Below are 25,893 nucleotides of genomic sequence, written 5' to 3'. Positions count from 1 at the left end.
ACACCATCCATTTAATATATAAAACAAAGGAACATTCATTAGCGCATCAGTGTGAAACTACCGAACGAAACGACAATGAGGCTGCTGACCATTTTAACACTCTTCTGTGTCCTGGCCGCCGGGTACACTCAAAGCCATGATCTTGTACTCGGTCAGGCGACATACGGTGATGTCATTATTTACAAAGTCAACGAATACAAGTATGGGTTCCCGTTCTTTGTGAGAACGAGTATACTGGAGTATCCTGAACCTGGACAGACAAATTTCGCGTATATCAAAGCTATTTTTATCAAGGATAACGATAGAGATGGGACTGGAGGATGGCCGACTGTGTCCGCTGGTGGTATTGGTCAGAGATTCGTGAAAATTAAATTGAAGAGCCAAAGAGGTTATGGTTTGAATTTTACTGTAACAATTTACGGAAGATATTAGTCTGATCGATTTGCCAAAGTTGTTTTGTTTTTAATAAATTTTATTGTTTGTTAATATTGTCTTTTTAATAAGATAAATGTGATTATAGTTTTAAAGTTTTAGTTGAAATGGTGAAACAATGGTGACGATCAAATATTATTCAGATCAAAGTGTTGTGCCAAATGTATTTTTTGTTGTTTTTATCTGTTGTTAAATATATTTTTTAAATATAGAAAGAAATTGTTTTTATACTAGAAAATAATTTAATAAGGCATTACAAAGAAGTAATGCCTTATTAAATTATATTTTAAGAAATAAATAAATGTTTTAGTTATAAATTACAATTAATAACTGAAAAAAAAAAAGTGGGTAGTTCTAAGTGTAAACATCTTATATTTTGCTCCGTCATAAAAGTTGCTTTTAAAAATATTTTTACGTTATATTAAATGATAAAAAGTAGTGTAATGTGATTAGTAATCCCGTGTGCACTATATTCAATAAAATTCTCCGCATATCATACATAAACTATGGATATCTACAATAAGTTGAGTGAGTCGATGAACAAATTAGAAACACTATTCCAGTCTCGTATGACTCAATATGAGACTGAACTGATGATGGCTGCTTCGGGTGACTCGCAGAGTGTTCACAAGACTATAGCTGGTCTGTCACGGGATTTCATGGAGTTCCGTCACCTCATCTGGCAAACGGTGAGCACGCTCAAGACCCAAATGGAGCTAGTGCTGCTGGGTCTGGACAGGCTCGAGACGGCGTCCCGTTCCAAAGTGTTGCTGTTCCATGGGATACCAGAGGAAGATAACGCGACGCAAGAATCGCTTATTTTAAATATTCTCAATACCAATATGAAACTTTCGACGGTCGCATCCGAGGAAATCGTAAAGTGTCATCGGTTAGGTGCAACTCGTAGTACCAGTAAGCCTCGCCCAGTTCTAGTTCGGTTTCAAAACAATCGGATTCGTAACCTTGTGTGGAGTAGCAAGACGTCACTTAAGGGTGCCAAGGTTACCCTATCAGAGTTCCTTACAAAGACGCGGCATGAGGTATTTATGCAAGCGAGAAAACATTTCGGAATCCGTCGTTCCTGGACCTCGGATGGTCGTATTGTCATCCTGCTACCAAATAAATCACGGTCCAAAATCGAGACAGAAGCTGAGCTAACGTCGCTGATGTCACAATTTCCAACACCTGAAGCTGAGTCGTCCGAGGAGACATCAAAGGCAACCACTCGTGGAAGCGAAGTGCCGAAGAAGACCGGTGTAGGATCAAAACGCCCCCCCAGATCAAAGTAATCATGTACATATATAATTTCTTTTTTTTTTTTTTTTTTTTGTGAGTTTAGGTTAATAGTTTTTCTTATCAATCTACGTTTTTAAATTGCTTTCCATGTGTTGTTTTATTAATCCTACTTAGATAATTTAAAAGTCTAATTTAAATTGTTTTCTATCAATTCATATTAGTTGTATAATATTTTTTTTCTGTCGTTCAAATGACGGTACATGTTACATTTCTTTGCGTCAGCAATCGTCGCATTCTTTGACTTTTATAAGACAGGACTTGTCAAATGCGCTCTTGTTCTTTAACCTAATTTAAACAACTGATTATTTACTAAACGGTTATCGGCCACTAATTTCTTAACTTGCAATTCTATTTATTTCTTAGTTTTGGTTTTTCTTTTGTTATGTTTGTTTTAGGCAGTATTCATTTACAAAGTTCTTTCTATTTTAAGTAAGCTTCATGTGAAATTGTAAACTTTTAAGTCAAATCTTCTCCTTCAATATGTGTCAGAATCTAAATAGTATAATGGCTGGCGCAGTAACTTATGCTTAGTCCATTGCTCTATAGTCAAAGATCGCAACACTGCGGCGGTTTGTTTACATATATTTTTTTTTTTTTACAGTACTGTTTATTACCGTTGGTAGGTTGCCACTCTGCACCATCGAGGTGCGTGTACTGAGATATGCATATTGCTATCTCTGTTTTACTTAAAAGAATGTGCGGGATGACGTTTGCGCCTGCTGTTGAGCGTTTGTTACGAAAACTTTTGATTGTAAAATATAAATTGCAATGCACTTTATCAAAATATGCATTCGTATTATAATAGTTCTATTTATTTAGTTATAATCTCTTGACTTTCAATTATGCAATGGTAAGCACCGTCTGCCTGAATTGTTTACTTATCTGTTTTTATTTTTCTACTAGATGTTAAAACGATACATTTGTGTTGTTCCTATTTGTTATGTTCTGTTCCTTATTAATAGTGCGTGGGTGTGTGTGTTTTTTTTTTTTATTTTTTATTCTTATTAACAGCTATATTATAACTGTAATGATGATTGTAAGTTAATTTTTTTAGAAAGACCATAGTTATGTTTCATAATTATCTGTTAGTGTACTTAGGGATTGTTTATTGCACTTAAGTTAACCAAATTTTATTTTATAATTATATTATATATATATATATTTATTAGTATTATACAATTTTAATTTTTTATAGCAATGGATTGCTTCAATGATAGTTTTTTCTCATGTTCCTCTAGCTCTTCTGACACAGTTTATGAAAGTGCTGGCAGCGATGTTGACTCACCGCTACGTGATCAGCTAGCAGCTCAATTTTCCACCAGCCGAGGGTTTTTAAATGTAGTGCACATTAATGTACAAAGTGTTCATGCACACTACCCTGATTTACTCGGCTCCTTTGACTCTGCTGTAGTCGATGTAATCCTTTTATCGGAGACTTTTTTAAAACCATCCCTGCCCTCAACCCAGTACGCACTCCCGGGCTATAAGCTTATTCGGAATGACAGAATCGGTAAAGGTTATGGTGGTGTTGGTGTATATCTGCGCGGCGACTTGCCGTTTACTATAGTGGACCAATCTCCGTCTGAATATTCTGGCTTTGCTGAACATTTATTCATAGAAGTCCTCTGTCATCACACTAAGATATTGTTGGGTGTGTATTACAGTCCCTCACTCCGTATTGACTACTTTAGTAGCCTCGAAATCAAATTAGAACAGCTGTGCCTCCTGTACGATGACATCATTATTCTTGGAGACTTTAATACTTGCTTGGTAAAGAGCGATGAACGCAGCCATAAGCTTCGTTCTCTTGTTAGCTCTGTGCATATGTCAATACTCCCCTTACAACCTACTCACAATGCTCCGAACTCCACCCCGTCCCTCCTAGATCTCATCCTAGTTTCAAACACAGATAAAGTCCTCACCCACGGTCAACTTTCTGCCTCTTTTTCATATCATGACCTGATTTATGTTTCTTATAAATTAAGAATACCCAAACCTAAAGCTAAATATATACTACTCCGTAGCTTTCAGAGTATTGACATAGATCGCTTAAAAAATGATGCCACTAATATTGACTGGGCTCCATTATTAAATTCCACGAACATTGATGAAAAGGTTACAATATTTAATGACTTAGTTACTGGTTTGTATGATAGGCATGCACCACTGAGAAAGGTAAGAGTTAGGCATAAACCTGCTCCTTGGCTTACCGAACAAATAAAAACACACATGTCAGAACGCGACAAGGCGAAGAGAAGGTTCAAAAGAACACCTAACGACTATAATTGGTCATCTTATAAATCCCTCAGAAACCGGTGCAATCGTCTGTGCCGTGATGCCAAAAGACGCCATATACATGATTCCATCAACTGTCTTGATTCCCCCCACGTCTGGAAATTTTTAAAATCATTAGGCATTGGAACAAGCAATGGCGATGTTACTTTCAATAAACCTAACCTTGATGAATTAAATGTCTTTTTCTCCAAACCACCTTTCTGTTTAAGCGAGTCTACGAAACAAAATACTCTTTCAATTTTATCCTCTACAACTAATTTTTCATACCAAGCCTTTTCTTTCAACCAGGTTACAGATCTTTTCGTTCGAAAATCTCTTTTCTCTATTTCTACTAAGGCTATTGGGGCAGATGGTCTACACTTACAAATGTTTAAATTACTACCAGATGAACTTGTTCCTATCATCACTCACATTATTAATTACTCTTTAGAATCAAGTTCGTTTCCTTTTATTTGGAAAAAGGCCATTGTCATACCACTGCCGAAAAGCCCTACACCTATTTCTCCATCCGATTTCCGTCCCATTTCCATATTGCCTATATTATCCAAGATACTTGAGGACACGGTGCGGAATCAATTATCGCGCTTCCTTTCGACAAACGACCTGCTCAGCCCGTACCAGTCAGGTTTTCGCCAAAATCACAGCACTGTGACAGCTCTCATTCATGTCTCAGAAGACATTCGCCTAGCTATTGAAAACAAGCTCTTGACTATACTTGTTCTGTTAGACTTCAGCAGTGCCTTTAATTCGGTAGATTTTGACATTCTTCTTGGCATAATGGCTTCTCTCAATGTTTCTTCTCCCGCAATCAGTTGGTTTGGATCGTATCTTCAAGGTCGCTCTCAGTCGGTATTCTTTGAAGATGACTCGTCGGATTGGTGCAATCTTAAGGCAGGTGTCCCTCAGGGCGGAGTATTATCTCCTTTATTATTTTCTATTTTTATTAATGCGCTTACAAATGTAATATCGTCTCGCTTCCACCTATACGCAGACGACTTGCAATTGTACCTTCATTTCAGACCAGAAGATATTGTAGAAGCTGTAAGTCATATTAATGCCGACTTAGAACGTATTTCTGTTTGGGCAAAGAACTTCGGTCTTTTAGTAAATCCAAAAAAGTCCCAAGTTATATTAATTGGTAGCACCTACAAGTTAAACAATCTTAACAATGATTTGTTGCCGCCTGTATTATACGACGGCTGCCGTATCTCTTACACTAACAGTGTTAAAAACTTAGGTGTTCACTTTGACCGGAATCTGTCCTGGAATTGTCATGTTAATTTCATTAGCAAAAAGTTTTATTACTCTCTTCATTCTCTGAAACGCCTCCAAAGGTTTCTCCCAACTCAAACTAAAATAATTTTAGCGCAGACACTCCTGCTCCCTTTGCTTGACTATGCTGATGTTGTTTTTCTTGATGCAAATGAAGACCTCCTTGACAAATTAGAAAGACTTCAAAATACGTGTATTCGTTTTATTTATGGCCTTCGGAAATATGATCATGTCTCGGAGTACCGCAAACAACTTAAGTGGCTACCTATACGGCTACGAAGAGACCTTCACATCCTTTCTACCTTATTCTCTATTTTAAACTGTCCCAACTCACCTAAATATCTTTGTGATCGTTTTAATTTCCTCGTGCCTGAAAACCAACCAGCCAGGTCTAACAAGTCTACTCTTTTAAAGTATCCCCCACACACTTCCTCTCGCTATGCCAACTCTTATACTGTCCGTGCTGTTAAGCTGTGGAACTCTCTTCCGTCCTCCATTCGGGAAAGTACATCGCTGCCAGCCTTCAAAACGTGTCTAAAGGAACATCTTATATCACTATAAGTTTTTATTTTTATTTAAAATGTATAAGTTATATTATATATAAACATTATATGTAAGCATGTATTTATTTATGTATGTATTTGTTAATGTATTTACCTATATATTTATGAATTTATGCATTTATATTTATTAAATTTAAGATTCAAATAGTTAAGTTTAGTAGTACGTAAGAATTTATATAGTTATGTCTACTTGTACACATACTGTTATTACTCACTATACATCCTCTCTGTATCGCAAGGTTAGCTGTAAGAGAACTCTTTTAGAGTTAAGCTCACCTGTACATCATTGTATTTCTATGTAGTGTTACACTATGTACTTTAAACTGTGTACAAAGCTTAAATAAATAAATAAATAAATAAATAAATAAGTAACTCAATATTATAATTATGCTACACAGAGGAGAGAAAAGAAAGAAAACGAAATTATTTTGTTACTTTTCATTGTTTTAAGTGTTTTGTTTTTTTCTATCTTCTAAATCATAAATATATAGCAAACATGAAATGCTTAATCGTTGCTTTTTGAGGACTAATTCTCTGTATAAAACATATAGTCCTATCCTTGCATTGTCTTTGACATAATCGAAATAACAATATGTTTTAAATGGAGATTTTACTCTCCGTAACCTACGGTAAACACTTTTCTACGTAAGATGTGCTTAAACCTTAATACCTATTTATAAAAGAGCAGGGATTTCCCGCATTTTGATAATATTATTCAACAAAATATCCTTCATTTTCCGTATGAACATCTCATCTCATGTTTATCAAATATTAAAAACTTTTTTATATTTATAAAATCTTGAGTTACACCGTATTTTCGTCAACAAACAAGCAAAGTAAAAATCTTTGTGAGGAAAGTTCAATTTTCAAGATGGCGGAGCAAATCTATACAGTCTATACGACTCGCGTCGACGATTCGAGGATATAGTTGCGAAGATTTACGTCGCCTTGTGTAAGAAGGGACACATCACAAAATATAAGTCGTAAACAAACATAAATGAAGATTGTGTTTGTCAAAAAGATAAAAAGGTACTCGCTGATGATAGAAAGATAAAAAAGTATAAGAGTATGTTCGCCATTTCTGTTTATAAAAGTGTTGTGAATAAAGTATGTGTTTTGACACTTTAAAAAGAAATACGGAAAGAAAAACAAAGAAAGGGGAAATATATCTTTTATATTTTGCATTAATAAAATAGTTTCAACTAAGAATTCACAGGTAAAATATAGAACACGAAACAACTCTAGTGTTGAGCAAACTTGAGAAACAATGTTTTTACAAAAATGGACATAGCATATTGAGAGGTCAAGACATAGCCTAAAGCCTTAACACGTTGTATTTAAAATACTGTGTACAGAAATCTTATTTTTTAACGAAATAATCAAAAGTTTGGATATTGGTTGTTACCTTTAAGTAGGATTTTAGAATTTAACAATGGACCAAATTGTCACTAGCGACGTTGTGGTAAGACAAGCCGGGGCGGAAGCCCAGGGCGCCGAGCTTAAGGGGCTCCTGCGATGCCCCTTAATATACCGTACCTTTGGAAGATTTCTCTCAACACCAGTAAAAATGGGGCGTTACAAATATAAGGCCCAGGGCGTCAGTAAAGTTTAAACCGGCGCTGCAAATTGTAACGCAGTATCTATAATACGCTATGCAATTATTTTCATTAAAATTAAAAGAACATTTTATTGTGTTTTTATTTAATTCCAGATTATAAGAATCGAATTTAATTATGGAATCCTGCTTAATTAATACATAAAATCTGGATGACCGAGCTCTGCTCGGTATTTTTTTTTTAAATTGTGTTTTTTGGAAATTATATTATATTTAAGTACGAATTACTAATAAAATGATGAAATATGAATAATATTTTTCGATTTTACCGATAGAAAAAGTTAAGTTTATGTTTAAGTTGATTATCGATGAAACACGAATAAAATGACATTTTCTAAAAATGATTCCTAGCTAGATCGATTTATCGCCCCCGAAACCCCCTATATATTAAATTTTATGAAAATCGTTGGAGCCGATTCCGATAATCCAATTATATATATACAAGAATTGCTCATTCAAAGATGTAAGATTTTACGTATATTTTTATTTTAGGTGTGATGAATAATAATGATTGCCAGCCTCTTATTAATTTTCTAGGACATCTTAAGAATAATATTTAACTTTGGTCACTTATCTGTTCACATGTTTACAGACATATAAAACATAAAAAGAAACTATATTTTTATCTCTGGTTATTTCCCACTATTACTTGAGTAATCTAGAATCGCAATAATTGTCTCATTTATTTAATAATACTTAACGTAAGCAAATGTTTGTTTTATAATTAACACGATTGTAGAAAATTGAGTCAAACTGCAAATATATATTTATATGAACATGGATTTAAAGAAAATGATTTATGATGTAATTCGTTTTATAATATTATGGAAAAGGAAAAACACACCAAACTCTTTACTTTTATTAAATAACTAGCTGTCGCCCGCGACTCTGTTCGGCCGGGATTAAAAAAATTACTTTATTAATAGCCTATGTGTTCTTCCAGGCTATACCAAACTTCAGCGAGATCCATTCAGCCATTCTGGAGATACCTTCTAACAAACATCCATCCAAACATTCACGTCCTACTATCTTATTTCTTACTAATATTATAAATGCGAATATTTAGATGCATGGATGTTTGTTTGAAGATATCTCGAGAACGGCTGGACGGGTCTTGCTGAAATTTGGCATAGATGTTGTACATAGTCTTTTTTTTAATTTCGCGCAGACGGTGTCGCGGGCGACAGCTAGCTTATAACAGTAAGATATTTTTTAAAGGATAGATCCATTTATTGACATACAAACTGCAGTATTCGGAGACGCTAATCTTAGGCCCTTAGTGTAGTTTTAGTGAGGGGAAGGGATTACTTGAGTAACCATTAAATTGTAGTCGTGCGACTACAAAATCTTATTGACCTTTATTTGAGTTATTTAACAATTGGAGCATTTATCTAGGTGTTGTTTAGACATTTAACAAAATGGTTAAATAATATTCACTTACTTTATAAGGACGTACTTATTTGGTTTTTCTAGTATCTACTCGTGTTACTTAGTTTTATTTGGCATAATTAATTATTATTTTTGTTTTGTTCTAGCAACATGGGCCTACTAGAATTCGAAAAATGGTCGAACCAAGATCTATTCTCTGGTCGGTCTCGCATGTGTTCTAAGTTGCACGGCTTGACCCCTGGTCAACGAAGAGTCTGTCGGCGGTACCAGGACCACATGCCTGCGGTGGGGGCTGGCGCAAAGCAAGGCATAACTGAATGTCAGTACCAATTCAGAAGTCGACGGTGGAACTGCACGGTGACCGGTGATGAAACGGTGTTTGGGCCTTTGACTTTGATTGGTGAGTTTACTGTATGAAAACATATTGTCGTCCTTTTCATTCCCTTTGCAAAAAACAGAGATAGGAATAATGGTGAGAAGTTGAAAAAAATTGGTCTTTAAACAGAAGACAACTTCTAGTTAAATTGGTAATAAAATTTAATAATAATGGTTCACATTAGTTTAAATTAATTAATTACGTTTTTTTTGTTTTTCACGAAGAAAAGATTGGATTGGAACGCCAAAGTACTAGGATTTCAAAGAAGTACAGGGACTTTATCAAAAAATGTTGGCTCAAATTAATATCATGGCCGAAAATCATATTCGAAAGATAATACCATTGAAGGAATAAAATAACAAAAAGGTCAATAAATTGACTAAAGGAATTACTAGGCCGGAACAATTGCGTATAAAACTGAATAACTATGTCGTAAACAAGAAGATATTCCTTTTCTCTTTACGACACAAACTACTTAGTTATTTTTATTGTTTATTTATTATATTGCGTTGTTCTTGGATTTATTTCAGCTTTAATTATTTACTAAATATTATGTTATGTGATTAAAAAAAATATCGATAGAGTGAGATGTACCAGGACCGTAGCGGTGTAAATTTACACTTTACAGTAGTGTAATTTTTCATAAAGACGCCACAGAATACGGTCTTAAATCTTTGCTACCAACGTGCTCCCCGACGGGACATGTCTGATAGATTTATAGCTCTTTACCTCCTTAGCTACAAATCTTTTACACATTCTACGACAAAGATATATTTCCTGGTCCAAGAGAAAATCTATTTAAATGTTTATAGTTTAATCTAGACTCGCTCACTTATTTAATCTTGTAGTGACATTTTTATTAAAATATATTGTTGTCTCTCTTTTGTCAAAGAGAATGGAATTTTAGCGTAAATGTAGTCTTGTACGCAGTTTGTGATTGATCATGATTTATGGAAGTTTTAAATCATTTTAATTAATCGGCATGTTTGCTAATTTATAAATATTGTCATGTTTATTTTATTATTCACCAAATTTGAGTCGACTTTCACGTTCATTGCCGTTTGAAGGTGAAAGGTATTCATGAACGTAGCCTTGAATCAAGTCATGTAAAGAGGAAAAACCTCGACATCTATTAGTGAAAAACTGTCAGGCCTGGTGTCATTTTAGTTAATTGCGTTATTAAGATGCTACAAATATGAAACCAAATAAAATAATTTTGTTGTATATAGCAAAATATTTTTTTTATTTAATTTTATTAGTGAGAGTCAAAATGGCGGGTGGACAGACTTTGACAACTTTATGTTTTAGATAAACCATACCAGGATAACATAAATATTAGAACATTATATTGTGTTACAAATTGAGTTACACGTTACTAAGAACTTACATATGTTTTATGTTGTCCTTGTATTTGTTGTAACCAATACTAGGTATGTTACAAGTTACGTCATCCATACATATTTATAGTCCAGCCCAACTTTAGGGCGCGCTGCAGGCACACATTAAAATCCGACTCAGGGGCGCCCTGGGCAGTTGACCCACTGTAAATGTGGTTCGGAAAAGTCTTTTATGTACCCAATGTTTTGTTTTTGGCAGCATCAAGAGAGACAGCGTTTACAAACGCGATAACATCAGCGGGTGTATCCCTGGCGATATCCCGCGCGTGTCGTGACGGCCGGCTTGCTAGCTGTGGCTGCAGTCGTGCGGCTCGCCCTAAGAACCTACATGATGACTGGGTGTGGGGCGGCTGTGGAGACAATCTGCAGTATGGATACAAGTAAGTACTTGCAGAAATAAAGTATGGAGGCACGGTTTTGACACACTTGCTTCTACATTCCGGGTACCTCTAAAACAGTTTTTCGCATGTATTATGTGTGAAGCTAACTTGACCTAATTTGAAGTTGATTAGTGACGTTATTTTTAACTCAAATTTTTTAGCATTTTATCAATGGGGTATGGTAGGGTTTATTAACTATTTTTGTATTTTTTTAAGTAACTAAAAATGAGCATTTTATCCCATCCAGATTTTTATTCCGTTGACAGGTTTTATTTTAAAATAATTAAATAAGGAAGAAGAGGATAGCATTATTATTATCCGTTGCTATTATTCCTGCTGAAACGAATTACATCTATCTATCTTTTTCTATTCTGTTGGTTTCTTACATATCTATCTCCGTTCTACCATTTTCATGTACTGTTTCATGTTTAGCAACTCCAAACATTTATTGTGCCCTGGTACTTAAGATAAAATTGCGTCAGGTGCAAAATGTCTTCTTGGGAGAAGAAAAAAATGACTTAATTTTTTTTACTAATCCATTACAACTTATGGTACCCTGGTACATGTTTTCGTAATACGCAAGGTGGAAAATGGCGCTCATCTCCTTTTACCTACTGTTAGTGATGTTAACCTAGTAGTCGCGAGTTAGTTATGTTAGGTAATATTTTCGTCCGTATGAAACGGAACATCCGTTGGCAGGAACGGCATTTCAAACTAACGCGTGGTGGACAAACTGTTTTGACAGGCCCAAAAAATTTGTTCGCCAACTAGAACTAAATTTTAACTGCCAACCATGAAGAGAGCAAAGTTTGTCTTCTTCTTAGAATCATTTTAGGCTAAGGCAAATTCCGAGAAAATTCATTGAAAAATGAAATTAAACCTGCCAAAAGTTTTTCAATTAAGTTCACCAAGTTCGCCAATTCCCATAAATTTCCTCAAAAACATGAAATTTTCTGCATATTTTGTAGTTAGGTATCAGGATAACATAACGGAAAAGATAGCGCTCAAACGTTTCACGTGAATTCTTGAAACACAAAAATAAATATTCTCGTATATTTGCAATTTTTGCCTTATAGTACACGGAATAAGGTACAAAATAGCTCGAATTCGTATATTTAGGATCGATCATCGGGGTTACCGCTGAAAATTCCCGTTGGAGGTTGTTTTACCAGGGGATCAAAAATGTCGAGGAGGATAACGTAGTTAATATTTGACAATTTTACAAATGTCTTAAAACAAGCCCTTTCAATGTCACACGTATGAATCGGACATGCATGTAGCATGTCCGATTCATATGTTTGGCATAAGTTTTCTTTAATAAAAAGGAAAAAATATGAGGAAGATAAAATATTTCTTCAAATAATCCCGCTAAAAAATAAATATTTTTTACCATAATTTAAAATATGGAACTTTTTAGTAATAGCAATATTGTCGCTAAAAATCTTAACAACGACAGGTGATATAAATGTCGTTTCTAGTTTTCTATTGATTTCCACAGAATTTTCACTACTACTTACCATTTATAGTAGCCTAGTACTTGTAAGTGAAATGCCTCGGAAAATCGACGCACCGATGACGTGGCATGATGTCATACTTGTGACGTGTATTTGACGTGTACTTTTTAATAATACACACCGATTTTGAATTTCATATTACCTTTAAAGCTTGAATTCAAGTTAATTAATTAACTAATCATCAGATTAACTTAAAAAAGTTATTAAAATTTTACTTCATGTCACAAAATATTATTTTCTTTTTATTTATTTGTTACCCATGTGTTTGTTATTTTTACTTTTTTTTAAGGAAGTGTCAGGTGCCATTCACCTGCTCTCTTCTTACCTGGAGGACCAGGGCATCAAAGATGGAATGGAGTACCATTTACCTGTAACGCACACAACTACAATATCACCTGCAAAGCGATCGATAAATATGATGAATAGAGAGAGGGATATATGTCTCTCTCTTTCTAACTCAAGATTTACGCTTGTGTGTACGTGAATCTACGTTTACCTGAAAATACGTTTCACGTGGAAAAGTTACTATCACGTGCTTTATTGTTTCCTAGTACTCGGGTAGAATGTAAGACAGGTGAGGTTTACCTGTGCTGGATCTTTCGCCGCACCACACCTGTCATCGTATTAAAAAAATTAAAAAATAATCCATGGAAAATTAATTTACGAATACGATTTTTATATCCATAAAAAAGATTACTATTAAATAAAAAGTTAATCGTTTAGAAATTTTTAAAAGTTCAAACAATAAAATGATAAATTTTCTTTATAATAAAAAATAATAATTACCTTTTTCTCTTATCTGTAGTCCTGTGGTCTTTCTTATCAATTTAAGTCTGCTGTCAAGGGAACGTCACGCCTATCAAACATGGCGATAGACAGGTCTTCTACTAGGCATACATAAACCTCTACTGATACGACTTCAGAATGTAACGTGGTTCACAAAACGAGTGATTTGTGGTCTAGTAAAAAACATTTGCTCGAATGTTAAAGTACTAAAAAAATTGAAGTAATAAATTTGTAATTTTTGGATATACCAACGTAATATGATTTATCAAATACTAATACTATTATTAAACAAAAACTACACTTAAGTAAATTGCTACATTTAGTTGAATTAATGACGGACAATATTTAATTGAAATTGATGACATTTTCCAATTCCATATCAAATTTACGTTAAGTTTTTGTACGAATTTTTCGTACCGAGTTGCGTCCGCTACATAGTTACCGTAGCAACGTAGAAGTCCTCCTACGGAATTCTACGAGCCTGGTAAGTTTTCACGTACTGAAAAGGTTAATTTGCCTCTGAAATTTTTTTTTTTCAATGAAATAAATTAACAAGATTAAGAAAATAAATAAGCGAAATATCACAATAAACTCCAATACTTTCCCACAAAAACAATTCATGTGGTTTTCAATTTTTAAGCTTTTCAACTTTTTCTATTTGAAATGTAAACTATAGAAAATAGAGTCATCAGGGATACTTTTACCGTTCGGTTTATCTTCTCATGTGCATTATAGACTGTGTTTGTTCCCTTTTTTCGATAGCGAAGGAACACACACACAACACTGGATCCATAACCACTAAAGTGGACCGCACGTGAACTTTTTCATAATGACCGGATAACCTTTAACCCCACGTCAACGGAACTGATACTATCGATTTTAAACTCTATTTCTAAAATAGTAACGTATAAATTTGTGGAACCTTTATAGTTAGCAACGAGTCCGCATTTAGCGGTGAAAATTCCCGCTCGAGGTTTTATTACCAGGAGAGCAGGAATATAAGGGTTAGGACTGGCAGTGAAAATTCCCTTTCCAGAGGAAAAGAGAAAAAACATAAAGAATGAATGAGATAGCATGCTCCGTTCAATATCATCAAGATTTCCATGAAAGTATGAAAGTTTGCAAGGAAGTACCAAACGAACCTTTTTTAAAAAATGATTTCATAAAAAAAACTAGACAGTATTTTAAATAAAAAAATATTTTCCAATATTTTGTCCATTTGAATTTTCTTCATTGGGAGAGCATAGACTTGAGGCGGTTGAAAAATGAATGGAATGCTGACATAAAAGGCGGGAGTGGAACCCTTACATAGGAAAAATAGCTAGCTTTCTCCGAACAAGGAATTTTCCCGCACTCGAATATTTTCTTTACTAGGGCAGAAGAAACCGCAAAGGGTTTGAAAGACATTCCTTAAATATTTGAGATTCTTTCGTATTAGGTATATTCCGTAAAGGAATAGTTTAAAAACTTTTAATTCTAATTTTTAATTCGGTTATAAAGTTCTTGTAAATTATTTACCTTTATGTTAGTTATTTTTTAAACCACTATAATTATTTTCATTACACACTTTTTTTCCAAGTTTTCACTGAAATTTCACTGAAACCTTTAACCGAGCTTTTCTCTCTTTCTAACTTCATCCGGCCGGATAACCCGCATTAATGCTGATTATCCGCGAAAAACTACCAGGCGAGCATACAATGAAGAAGGTTGATAATCCGCTCTCGATGATATTATTCTATCTTCCGAAAGTTTTTTAACAAAAGCAAACGTTTGTTTATTTTAATAAACGGTATGCTTTTTTAAATTAAGAAGCCGATATTTTTTTATTTAAAATATAGGTCAATCACTATTTTAGTTACTAAGTACAAGTATGTACTTTTCACATATAAAATACTTATATTCAGATTTCTGAAACACTTCTTTGTAAACACGTCAATCATAATCGCCATTCAACTTTTTATTAATAAAATAGCATGTATATCGAAGTGTCAAATTAATGTAGTCTTAAACTTGGACAGAAAAGAGATCCACATATCTTTTCTTTCAGTTCTAACTCGTTATTCTATTTTAACCTTTATTTTTTATACCGTACGATTGGTTTCTGATTAATACCAAAGTTGTGCTACGAATCAATAATATCTTCGTAGCAAAAATCGTAGACAGAATCTACGAACTATAACTATCTCTTTCCAAAAGACCTTTCTTTTTTATGACGTAGCAATGTACCAGGAGCAAAATCTAATAACAGTGCAGCCTTTTGAAGTCTTTATGTGATTTACATTTTATAACCTTTTTACAGTTGAAATTTACGAACTTTGATGTTAACATGTAAAAAATATAAAAAAAATTGAGTCTTTAAAGACATTGATATTCCTTCAGGTTCACCGAAGGTTTTGTGGACATTCGTGAGCGAGAGAGAAAGGTGAAGAGAGGCAGCCGGGAGCAAGGAAGACAGCTGATGAACAGACATAACAACGAGGCTGGAAGACGGGTGAGATTCTTCAAACGTGACAAGTTCATTCAGAATAGAGCAATATATTGCCATCCCTTTCATTCCCACTAAGAAAAATGAGATAGCAATTAGTTTTGTGTTTCGCCAATGAAAACTCATAGTGTTAAAATAATTATTTTGCACGGTTTTTGATAAATGCTTGTAAACAGTGTCATGATGTCAAAGTTACCTATAAGTTTATTGGTCGAGCTTACCGTGGGCTTCTGACACCAAAAACACATCGTCATCCCTGTCATTATCTTTGAAAACACAGAGATAACAATATGTTTTAAATGGAGATTTTGGTCTCAGAAACCAACCGTTATTGAATTGCTTGTTTATTAATTAATCTTAATTAATTACTAATTAAATTAATAATTTTTGTACCAGGCAGTCATAAAGAAGTCAAGGGTGACGTGTAAATGTCACGGCGTGTCGGGATCTTGCAGCCTCATTACGTGCTGGCAACAACTGCCTTCGTTTAGGGAGATTGGTAAGCTCGTCGGTTTCCACTGCTGAAACATGTACAAAAGCATTTATATCACGATTTCATAACAGATAATTAAACCAATTGTCTTTTTAATCGCTTCCATTAAAGGTATCTTGGGTGAAAGTTAATGAGGCAATCCCTCCTGTCCTATGGTGCTCTGGTACATTATAATTAATTTCTTCATTAAAATGAAGCCATTGTTCGCGGGGATTTTAATGATGGCCGGTTATCATTAATGATTCCGGTCAATTCAAGACTTACATTTTGTTATGTATCTAATTTGGAATACAAAAGACGACCCAACCTCTCTCTGAGACTAACTTAAACGGTTAATCGTTGGTTCCTGAGACCAAAATATTCCCTTTCATTATCTTTGACAAAATAGAGATAACAATATGTTTTAAAAGGGGATTTTAGTTTTTTTTTTATATTATAAGGTGGCAAACGAACGAGCGGCCACTTGAAATCGCTGAAATAGCGAAGTGACCGTTGCCCATAGACATACGCAATTCCATATGCGTTGCCTACCTTTAATCGACGGAGAAGAGGATGCACACAAAGGAAATATTTTCCCTTCCCATGCATCCTCTCCTCCGAAAAGTCCACTTCCACTTCCCATCCTTTCCTTATTAAAGGTAGACAACGCATATGCAATTGCGTATGTCTATGGGCAACGGTCACTTCGCTATTTCAACGATTTCAGGTGGCTGCTCGCTCGTTTGCCACCTTATGATATAAAAAAAATAGAAAATAAGATGTTCAATTTAATTATTTTTATAGTAATAACAAAGAGAATCCACTAAATTAGACGTGTACACATTACACAATATTTAAAGCGATCTAAGCACATTTATTAATATAATTATAGGGTCTTTACAAGTAAAATGCATTCTTTAAATTATGAAACTATTAACTAAACGCTCTTAGAATAGGGTGACCAATTCAACTTTTAATATAGGATTCATAAACCTTTTAACTTTAGAATTAAACTTTCTGTCGCTCACAACGATGAATTAAAAAAAACTTAATAAGTAGCCTTTGTGTTCTTTAAGACTATGTTCTACATGTATACCAAATTTCGACGAAATCGATGCTAGCGTTATGTAGATACCTTCTAACAAACATCTATCTATTATAACATTCGCATTTATAATATAAGTAAGATATGATTGCGAAATACATTAAAATCTAGTAATTTAACAATTTGTTATACAAATGTTTAATATCACACTCATTTTATGGTAAGTTTCCACCGTCGAAATACATGTATAACAACAATCACGTTTTAAAAAAACACATACGATTTTTTTTTCATTTTCACACATTTTTTCTATATTAACAAAATGGTATTTTATTTGTAGTCAACGATTATAATTTTTTGTTAATTGTAAAATGGAATGTCCACAATTTTTTGTACTTTATGGCCGCACTACACTAAAAGTTTTTGCCCATAGAAATTCCTTTAGTGGGCGTATGATAAACGGGCCCACCCAAAATATATTGTGTCTTTAGCATAAACTTTATAATTAACTCACAATTAATATTGTTTTTATTACTATAATTCAGTTAATTTATAAATTTTCTATCGCCCCTAGAAATATTATAATAAAAAAATATTATTTTTTATTTTGTAAGCAACATCAAACAACTTTAAAAAAATCTAAGCTCACAAAAAACACGCAAAGATAAAAGTATGTGAAGACATAGATTCTACGTTAAAATGTCTAATTAATTAAGAAATTTCAAAGCAAGAAGTTCTATAAAAAAGAGACATCTTTTTTTTAATTGTTTCTACCAGTTTCCATTCAGCCTGTACGGTAAATCGTTCACAGACTATAAATTTATTGTTTCGAATGAATCTCTTACAAAATACTCGCGTTAATTAAGCTGTGGTATAAATAAATATATTTATTAGCCATTAAATGCTTTTAACCGAACATTCTATAATGAACTAATGTCGAGTTTACGATCTGCCGACAAAAGACGATTGGCCGAAAAAGGTTTTTTGTGACACCATACTATTTTTTTTATTGTCTATGGTTTCATTATTGAACAATGGTTAATTTAAATATTTCGGGTGGTCTTATTTTTCGGTTTTCTTCGAGAGAAATTATCTATTTATATAACATTAAACAGTTAAATAATTGTAATTCGCCTTTAAAATGTGTGAATTTAAAACACTTCGTTTATTAGGTGATTATCTCAGAGATAAATACGAGGGAGCCACAGAAGTAAAAGTGTCCAGACGCGGCAAACTCCGACTCGGCAATCCACGTTACAGTCTTCCCACTGCTAATGACTTGGTCTACTTAGAGGACTCGCCAAACTATTGTATCAAGAATGAAACACTCGTAAGTATAATGAAAATGGAATGAAACGAATTGCCAGCTCTAGAATTCACTATTCATCTTGAATAAACTTAGATAACTAATCCTTACTAATATTATAAATGTGAAATTAAATCAGTCTGTCTGTCCTTCTTTTACATAAAAACTACTGGACCGATGTAATTGAAATTTAATTTTTAAGCTGTATATTTGATAAGAATAAATATGACATAAATTTTTTTCTTTTCTGTTCTGTACCGTTATTTTGTTCTGTTCTGTAAAATTAAAACTATTATACAATATACTTAATGACCATTATAACCTCTTTGGTAACTTGCTTTATTTATCCACCAAAGAGGTCGAATAGTTGAAACTGTAGCTAATAAAAAGTTAATAAGTTTGTTAAGCAAAGGTCAATTGTGTAGGGTTCCCCCGGCACAGCGGGTCGTGCGTGTAACAGGACATCAGCGGGCATGGACGGGTGTGCTCTGCTGTGTTGCGGCCGGGGCTACAATACTAAGAAAATCGTAATCCGGGAGCGCTGCGAGTGCAAGTTCCACTGGTGCTGCCGAGTCGACTGTAACACGTGCGTTAGGACGGTAGAATTGTACACTTGCAAATAATAGCCCCAAGTTTATTCTGTATTTTGTAGTTTAGAACTCTATGGAAGATAAGTACTTCTAAAAATATTCATCAAAAATGTTTATGAATTCAAAAGATCTCTTTCTCTCTAAGATTTTCTTAACTGCCAAATAGATGCATTTATGTCATAAAAATAATTATTTTTTATCTTATAATGTTTTAGAAACAGTGGCGTACTCCTATTGTACCTTCAAATTTCTACTTTGATTTTGTCAAAAACTGGTTGTGCATTGGAATATGTTCCCACCTATTTAAGTTTATTATTTAATTGTAAATATTAGATTTTAGACTTTAGTGTTACTATTGCTAGAGAGGCTAATTTATTTTTAATCTAAAACTAATTTATTGCTTGAATTGTTAGTAGACAATATAACAATTGTAAATTACAATAATTATGTAATACTCTTCAAAAATTGTTAAAAAAATTATTAAAAATATTACAACTTAGACCGAAGTCCGCTATTTGATTTTTCCTGGGTTTATGTCAATCAAGAATTTTATTGTTAAAAATAAACAAAAGTTTTATCTATACTTATAAAATACTTTCTTAATTTGTATTATTCACTTAAATGATTTAAATAGCACAGCGCTAAAAATAATTAGGTCACTCTAACGTGGTGCGCTATTAACACAAAATCAGTTTTTTTTTATTTTATTGCGTAAAATGACAAGATCTCAACAACAATGAGACTCGCAATTATATCAACCCAATAAGTTCTACCCTATAATCCATTTTATATTTCTTTGCTATAATCTGTACGCTGAACATAAACTATATTTTTATCCTATGACAATGGCATTGACAGATGATAATCTGTGGTTTATGGCTTTCGTGCGTCGAAATGTGATTGATTTCAAAGTTTGAAAACGCAACCATTTTGGATTAATTGCTTATTATTGAAAATATTGGCATTTTGTATTTTCAGTTAAATTCTTCAACAATAAAAATTACCATTGTCTGACTGTAAAATGGGAAAGCCTTCGTCGACCCGTCTGTCTGTTAGTTGATGTTTTGAAAACACAGTATATTGGTGTGGTCAGAAAGTATGTTTAAAATTGGGTTTCCAGTTTTCAAAAATTGCTACCTAAGTGCTTAAGAACGTATTTAACGATTTTTAACAGATTTTGCTTTATATGTGTTGTTCTAAACGTTTGCTTTTTTACATGATCGAATTAATTTCGTAATTTTAAACATCATCATATTAACAAATTTCCTCCTCCTAACACTAAGATAACATTGAAATACTGTGGGGAAACTAAATATACTGCAACAATATTGTGTAACGTACTTGTTGATCACACTTTAAGCCTATGTTTTGGTGTGTAAAATATATGAAAATATTATTTAAATGTGTTCATATATACTTTTGTCTTTAACTAGGATATTCAACCTTAAAAGATGTTAATAAAGTCATTGCATGAAAAATAATTTTAGGATGTTTCACTGTATTGCCCTGATTGCTTCAATCATATCAAATTGTTTAAAAAAATCATAGGCAGTATCCTGGATGCAGGTAGCCCAGGACTGATCATCATGGCAATCTATATGAGTGACCTATACCCAGCAGTGCACACCTCATGGCTGAACAAGCAACAAATAAATCATTTTTCATTGAAACAATCTTAAATATGACATTTGCTAATACTTATTATTTTCCAGCAAGATTCAGAACAACCAACAGTTTCAAATTCTTTATATAAAATGAATAATTCAATAAGAAAAAAGAAACTTGGTGTCAAAAAGAGAAAAAGCAATAAAAAAACATTAAACAATGTTTTCAAAGTATTTCAACAATTAAAAGCAGATAATTCATCAGTGAATAGTTCGTACAGTTCCGTCAGCTCAATAAATAATACCATAATAGATTTAGACACAATAAAGACACCTGTAAAGAGCAAAGATACAAGAAACAGTCTAATAGTAATATGTGACGATGATGACACAAATCCAACAGCAAATATTACAAACATGAGTCCTCCGATACATTCATCAACACCTAACTCTAAAGTGAAATTAAAAAAATCAAACAGCTGTAACAAGACACAAAACACAGATGTTAATTTAACTAAAGATATAAATCAGAATTCCTTTTTAACAATAGATTTAACAGGAGAAAGTACACAACAGAATACAAATACAGTTATAGATTTAGTTAATTCATCAGATAAACTAAATTTTACATCTATAAGTGATGTTAGTCTCTCGATGAGTGATGATTCAGAGGTAACAGTACTGAATATGCAAAAGAATACACAAAGTAAACAAATGCAGAAATATGTAAAAGGTATATCAAAGATGAACTGTCAAGAGAGAGGGAAATTATTAGAAATGATAATGCAAACTGTATTCAACGGATGTGATGTCCAACAAAGTCAAAAAAATCTTAATATTCAGGTATGTATCTCTTCTTACTATTAAAAGACATGATATATGATATTACTAGCTGTAGCATGTGTGCGGAATTAAAATAAAACTGATATCATAGCTTATGTGTTTCTCCAGACTATATTCTATATCTGCCAAATTCCACCGAGATCTATAAAGCCATTCTCGAGAAACCTTCAAAGAAACATCCATCCAAACATTTGCACTCAACTAACTTTTAGACAAGTTACAAGATAAGGCCATATTTTTGACCTTTGACCTTTTGTCAGTCTTCGCTGTAAAAAAAGGCTACAAAGGTAGAGGAATGCCAAAGAAAGTATGGATGGATTGTGTGAAAGAGGATATGCATAAAAAAGGGGTAGATTTAGATATGACGGCTGTGATGAATGGAAGCGTACATACTGTGCTGACCCTCCATAGGGATAAGGGCAGGTTGATGATGAGTCTTTGCTGTATAAAAACATGTAGCTATCTCATTTTTATCAAAGAAAATGACAAGGATGGATATATTTTATAGTGTCGTTTCAGCAATGAAAACTTAATTTGACAATTTTGATAAATAATAAAAATGTCACTTAATTTCAGGCACAAAGTACCAGGGCAACAGAAACTGTAGAAGATGCGTATATCAAAGAAGTGATTCTCGGCCAATCAAAATCAAGGAATAGTATCGGAAGTAACATTTACAATCCCGAGAAGGATTTAAAGAATAGAAAAGGTCTACGAAGAATTATTATTGATGGAAGTAATGTTGCTATGCAGTAAGTGTTCATTTAATACTATGATATACCAAATAAAGTGCTGGATAAATATCTAACAAATAAATTAACTAATACGTTCCTCGCATTTCTAGACTGATTTGGAAATTTTTACATACTAATAGTCACCCGTAATATAGGGTAGGCTCCGAGCCCCTCAGTGGAGACGTATAGTGAGCTGATGATATACATACTAATGATGAATTTATTTGACGAATAAGTTCTCAGCAGGAATAACATAGATAGTGAAAAACGCACTAAATGTTTATTTTACTTGGAATAGACGTTTACTGTCATACTTGGAAGTTTTTAGATAGTGTTTATTGGTGTCTTGTAGCCTTAGTGTGAAAATCTACACTAAGCACCTATTTCAGTAACCATTATAATGTAACTGAGTGATTAATAAACTAACATTATTAGAAAGCACTATTTCACAGATTTTTAAGCAATACTGACATAAAATAAAAATATAAAACAAAAATACGCTTTTTCCTAGCAAAAGCTAGATAAAACAAGATTTAAAAATTCAGGCCTAAAAACTTTATAATACAAGTTATAGATATGCTTTGCCTTAACTTAGGGTAGGCTCCGAGCTCCTGGGTGGGGATGTATAGTGAGCTGATGATGATAGATATGCGTTTTTTTTCTTTGATATATTTTAAATTGTAGGCATACAATGGGCAGGAAGTTTTCAGTGAAAGGTCTACAGATATGTATAGAATATTTCACGAAACGGGGGCATGATGTTACAGCTTTTGTACCACGGTTCAGGTAAATTATATTAATACTTTAATTTATATAACAATCTGAAATCCTAAACAAAAACCAAAGAACCTGAGTAAGCAAGAAACCTATATAAGCAAAAGTCAATCTCCGGACCCAATAGTTGACCTCCATAAGCAAAAAAATATAGTTTCCTTGAACTCTCCCTTATCCAGGTTGAACTGTACATTAATACTAGCTGTTGCCCTCAACTCTGTCCGCGCAGAATTAAAAAAAAACTTAGTGAGTTGCCTATGTGTCGTTCCAGACTATGTTATGCCAAATTTCATCGAGATCTGTTGAGCTGTTCCGGAGATAGCTTCAAACAATCATCCATCTAAACATATGCATTTATAATATTAGTAAGTTAGTAGATTAGTGGCCAATCTTTATTATATTGTACACACCGGGCTTTTTATTAATTAAAAACTTTGATCTGTACCCAATACAGGTAACAAAAAGTTTTTTGTGGCAGTTTTGAAGAACAGGGGGAAGGATATTTCTAATTTATCTTCTCCTATAAGTTCCTCTACCCTGCCTTATAGTTTTCTTAAGTTAATTTAGATTAATTTATTCTCAGATGTAAGTTTGGTAAGAGCACTGAGCCGAGGTTATTGGACAGTCTGGAGCGGAGTGGTCTGGTGGTGTACACACCTTCCAGAGAGATACAGGGCAAGATGATAACTTCATATGATGACAGGTAAATATATACTATATGTAAATATAGATAAATTATTCCAGGATAAAAAAAAAATTGTGTAAAAAATTCTTAACATAGATTTCTAACTACCACAAGAAAACTTTTAAGCAAAAAATTTCATCTCCATTTATAAATGACTAGCTGTTACCTTCGATTCTGTTCGTGAATTTACAAATAATTAAATAAGTAGCCTATGTGTTCTACCAGACTATGTTCTACGTCTATGTCAAATTTCATCAAGATCTATGCAGCCGTTCCGGAGATACTTTCTAACAAACATCCATACATCCAAACATTCGCATTTATAATATTAGTAAAATATGTATGTTGATATATTTTTGAATGATAATACATGAAATTGTAAATTACAGTTCAGTTCAAAATTGCCTTCATAGTTATTAAGTTTAAAAAGGATTTTTTCCGTTTGGGCCAATCATCAAATTGTTTGGTAGGTCGATCGGCTCAACGGCAAACAATCTAACCAGCCGATGTCAATCTTACTAATTTATGGATGTTTGTTAGAAGGTATCTCCGGAATGGCTGAATGGATCTTGATGAAATTTTACATAAATCTAGAACATAGTCCGAAAGTACACATAGTCTATTATTTATTAAGCTAGTTATTTATAAATTAAGATGAAATAATTTGCCTAGTAGTTGGATGTTTGTTTAACATCTGCGGAACAGCTGCATGTATGTCACTGAAATTTAACATACATATAGAACAGTGGTTCCCAAACTTATTTTGTCTACTGCCCACTTTGAGAATAAATATTTTTTTAACGCCCCCATATTTTCACATATTTAAAAACCACTATAACTTCAAATTAAATTAATTAATTATTGTGACCTATATATGTACATTAACGGAGAATTCTAAACAAAATTTTTAATATAACCCGCAACTTGAGACCTGCAGCGCCCACAAGGGGGCGTTGTCGCCCACTTTGGGAAAGACTGATATGGAACAAAGTCTGGAAGAACACATAGACTATTTTTTTGTTAATTCCGCGCGGACGGAGTCGCGGGTTTCAGCTAGTAATTATATATATTGTCAACAGATACATAGTGCAGTGCGCGGCCGCGTTTGATGGTGTCATAGTATCATGTGACAACTACAGAGACTTGCTTTCTGAGAATCCAAGATGGCGTTTCGTTATTGAAAACAGATTATTGCCATTTACTTGGGTTGGAGATATGATTATGTTCCCCAAAGATCCTTTAGGCAGAAATGGACCTACATTAGAACAATTTTTAAAACATTAACACATTAATTGCCCAGTTGAGGTGTTATGAAAAAATCGTGGCATTGAAAGTGTTAATTTTTTTTTTGTGTATAGAATGTGTTGTTACCTTGTGATATAGAACTTTAAAGGTTTTTGAAGATTGCCCATTGTTATGGTATTGGAATTTTTTTTTTCATAAATACTTTTTTTAAACATTTTTGGTTTGATAGTTTTTAAAATTACAGATACAATTTAAAAGACAAATTTGAGATTTTTTTTTAATTTTCTTGTTATAAAAAATTCTTGGAAAAATAAGGTATTTTTTCCAAATATTTTAAGAAAATTTCGTGTCAGCTCTTCCCATAGATATTTTATATCAGACCAAAATAGATTAAACCATAGTTATCTATGGTCTTTGGTCTTTTTGGACTTTTATTTATTTAATCTGTACAAATTCAGAAGGTCTTAATAATTTTTGATGTTTAAAACTGAGTTTATGGACAAAATTGTTGAAGACCGAACGGATTTTTGAGTTTTTGCTTTAATAATGAGATATGTTTGTTATATTCGGAATGTGTACAAAATAATCAAATTTAGGTATTTCTATAAACTTGAATAAATAGTCTTGATGTTCATCATCATCATCAGCTCACTATACGTCCCCAGTGAGGGGCTCGGAGCCTACCCTAAGTGAAGGGTGACTAGGCCATAGTCAACCACCTCACCTCTTGATGTTAATTAAAGTTATTTTAAAACACTGATAACCTTTTAAGCGCCAAAACGCTTTAAAGATTTT

General features: G+C 33.3%; 3 protein-coding genes across 9 annotated transcripts in view; all 3 read left to right on the top strand.

Annotated features, from left to right (window-relative positions):
• The window catches only part of LOC106115251 (protein Wnt-5b), a 42,976-nt gene extending 23,583 nt beyond the window's left edge, over positions 1-19,393 (top strand). For all 4 annotated transcript variants that reach the window (XM_013308581.1, XM_013308578.1, XM_013308579.1 and 1 more), the window contains 6 exons: positions 9,009-9,262; positions 10,835-11,015; positions 15,695-15,806; positions 16,197-16,299; positions 18,490-18,647; positions 19,049-19,393. In XM_013308581.1, coding sequence (XP_013164035.1) covers positions 9,013-9,262; positions 10,835-11,015; positions 15,695-15,806; positions 16,197-16,299; positions 18,490-18,647; positions 19,049-19,246 — 1,002 coding nt within the window. In that variant the 5' untranslated portion in view covers positions 9,009-9,012 and the 3' untranslated portion in view covers positions 19,247-19,393. The remainder of the gene's footprint in view (positions 1-9,008; positions 9,263-10,834; positions 11,016-15,694; positions 15,807-16,196; positions 16,300-18,489; positions 18,648-19,048) is intronic.
• LOC106115252 (probable salivary secreted peptide) lies at positions 35-611 on the top strand. Its single transcript, XM_013308582.1, has one exon. It carries the CDS (start codon positions 76-78, stop codon positions 430-432), a length of 357 nt encoding a protein of 118 aa, XP_013164036.1. The 5' UTR covers positions 35-75; the 3' UTR covers positions 433-611.
• Positions 19,394-19,948: 555 nt separating the features above from the next.
• LOC106115315 (NEDD4-binding protein 1) lies at positions 19,949-25,348 on the top strand. Of its 4 annotated transcripts, none has more exons than XM_013308675.1 (6): positions 19,949-20,264; positions 20,926-21,660; positions 22,237-22,412; positions 23,079-23,180; positions 23,752-23,871; positions 24,933-25,348. In XM_013308675.1, exons 1-6 carry the CDS (start codon positions 20,235-20,237, stop codon positions 25,135-25,137), a joined length of 1,368 nt encoding a protein of 455 aa, XP_013164129.1. In that variant the 5' UTR covers positions 19,949-20,234; the 3' UTR covers positions 25,138-25,348. The 4 variants fall into 4 exon arrangements, with proteins under 4 accessions (XP_013164129.1, XP_013164132.1, XP_013164131.1 ...); XM_013308678.1 differs by having other exon boundaries at positions 19,950-20,264; positions 20,930-21,660; XM_013308677.1 differs by having other exon boundaries at positions 19,950-20,309; positions 20,930-21,660.
• The last annotated feature ends 545 nt before the right edge of the window (positions 25,349-25,893 follow it).

Source organism: Papilio xuthus, unplaced genomic scaffold (assembly GCF_000836235.2).
Source record: "Papilio xuthus unplaced genomic scaffold, Pxut_1.1 DF827870.1, whole genome shotgun sequence".
Taxonomy (NCBI): Eukaryota; Metazoa; Arthropoda; class Insecta; order Lepidoptera; family Papilionidae; genus Papilio; species Papilio xuthus.
Note: the sequence above shows the minus strand (reverse complement) of the source record. Positions and strands in the feature narration are given on the sequence as shown.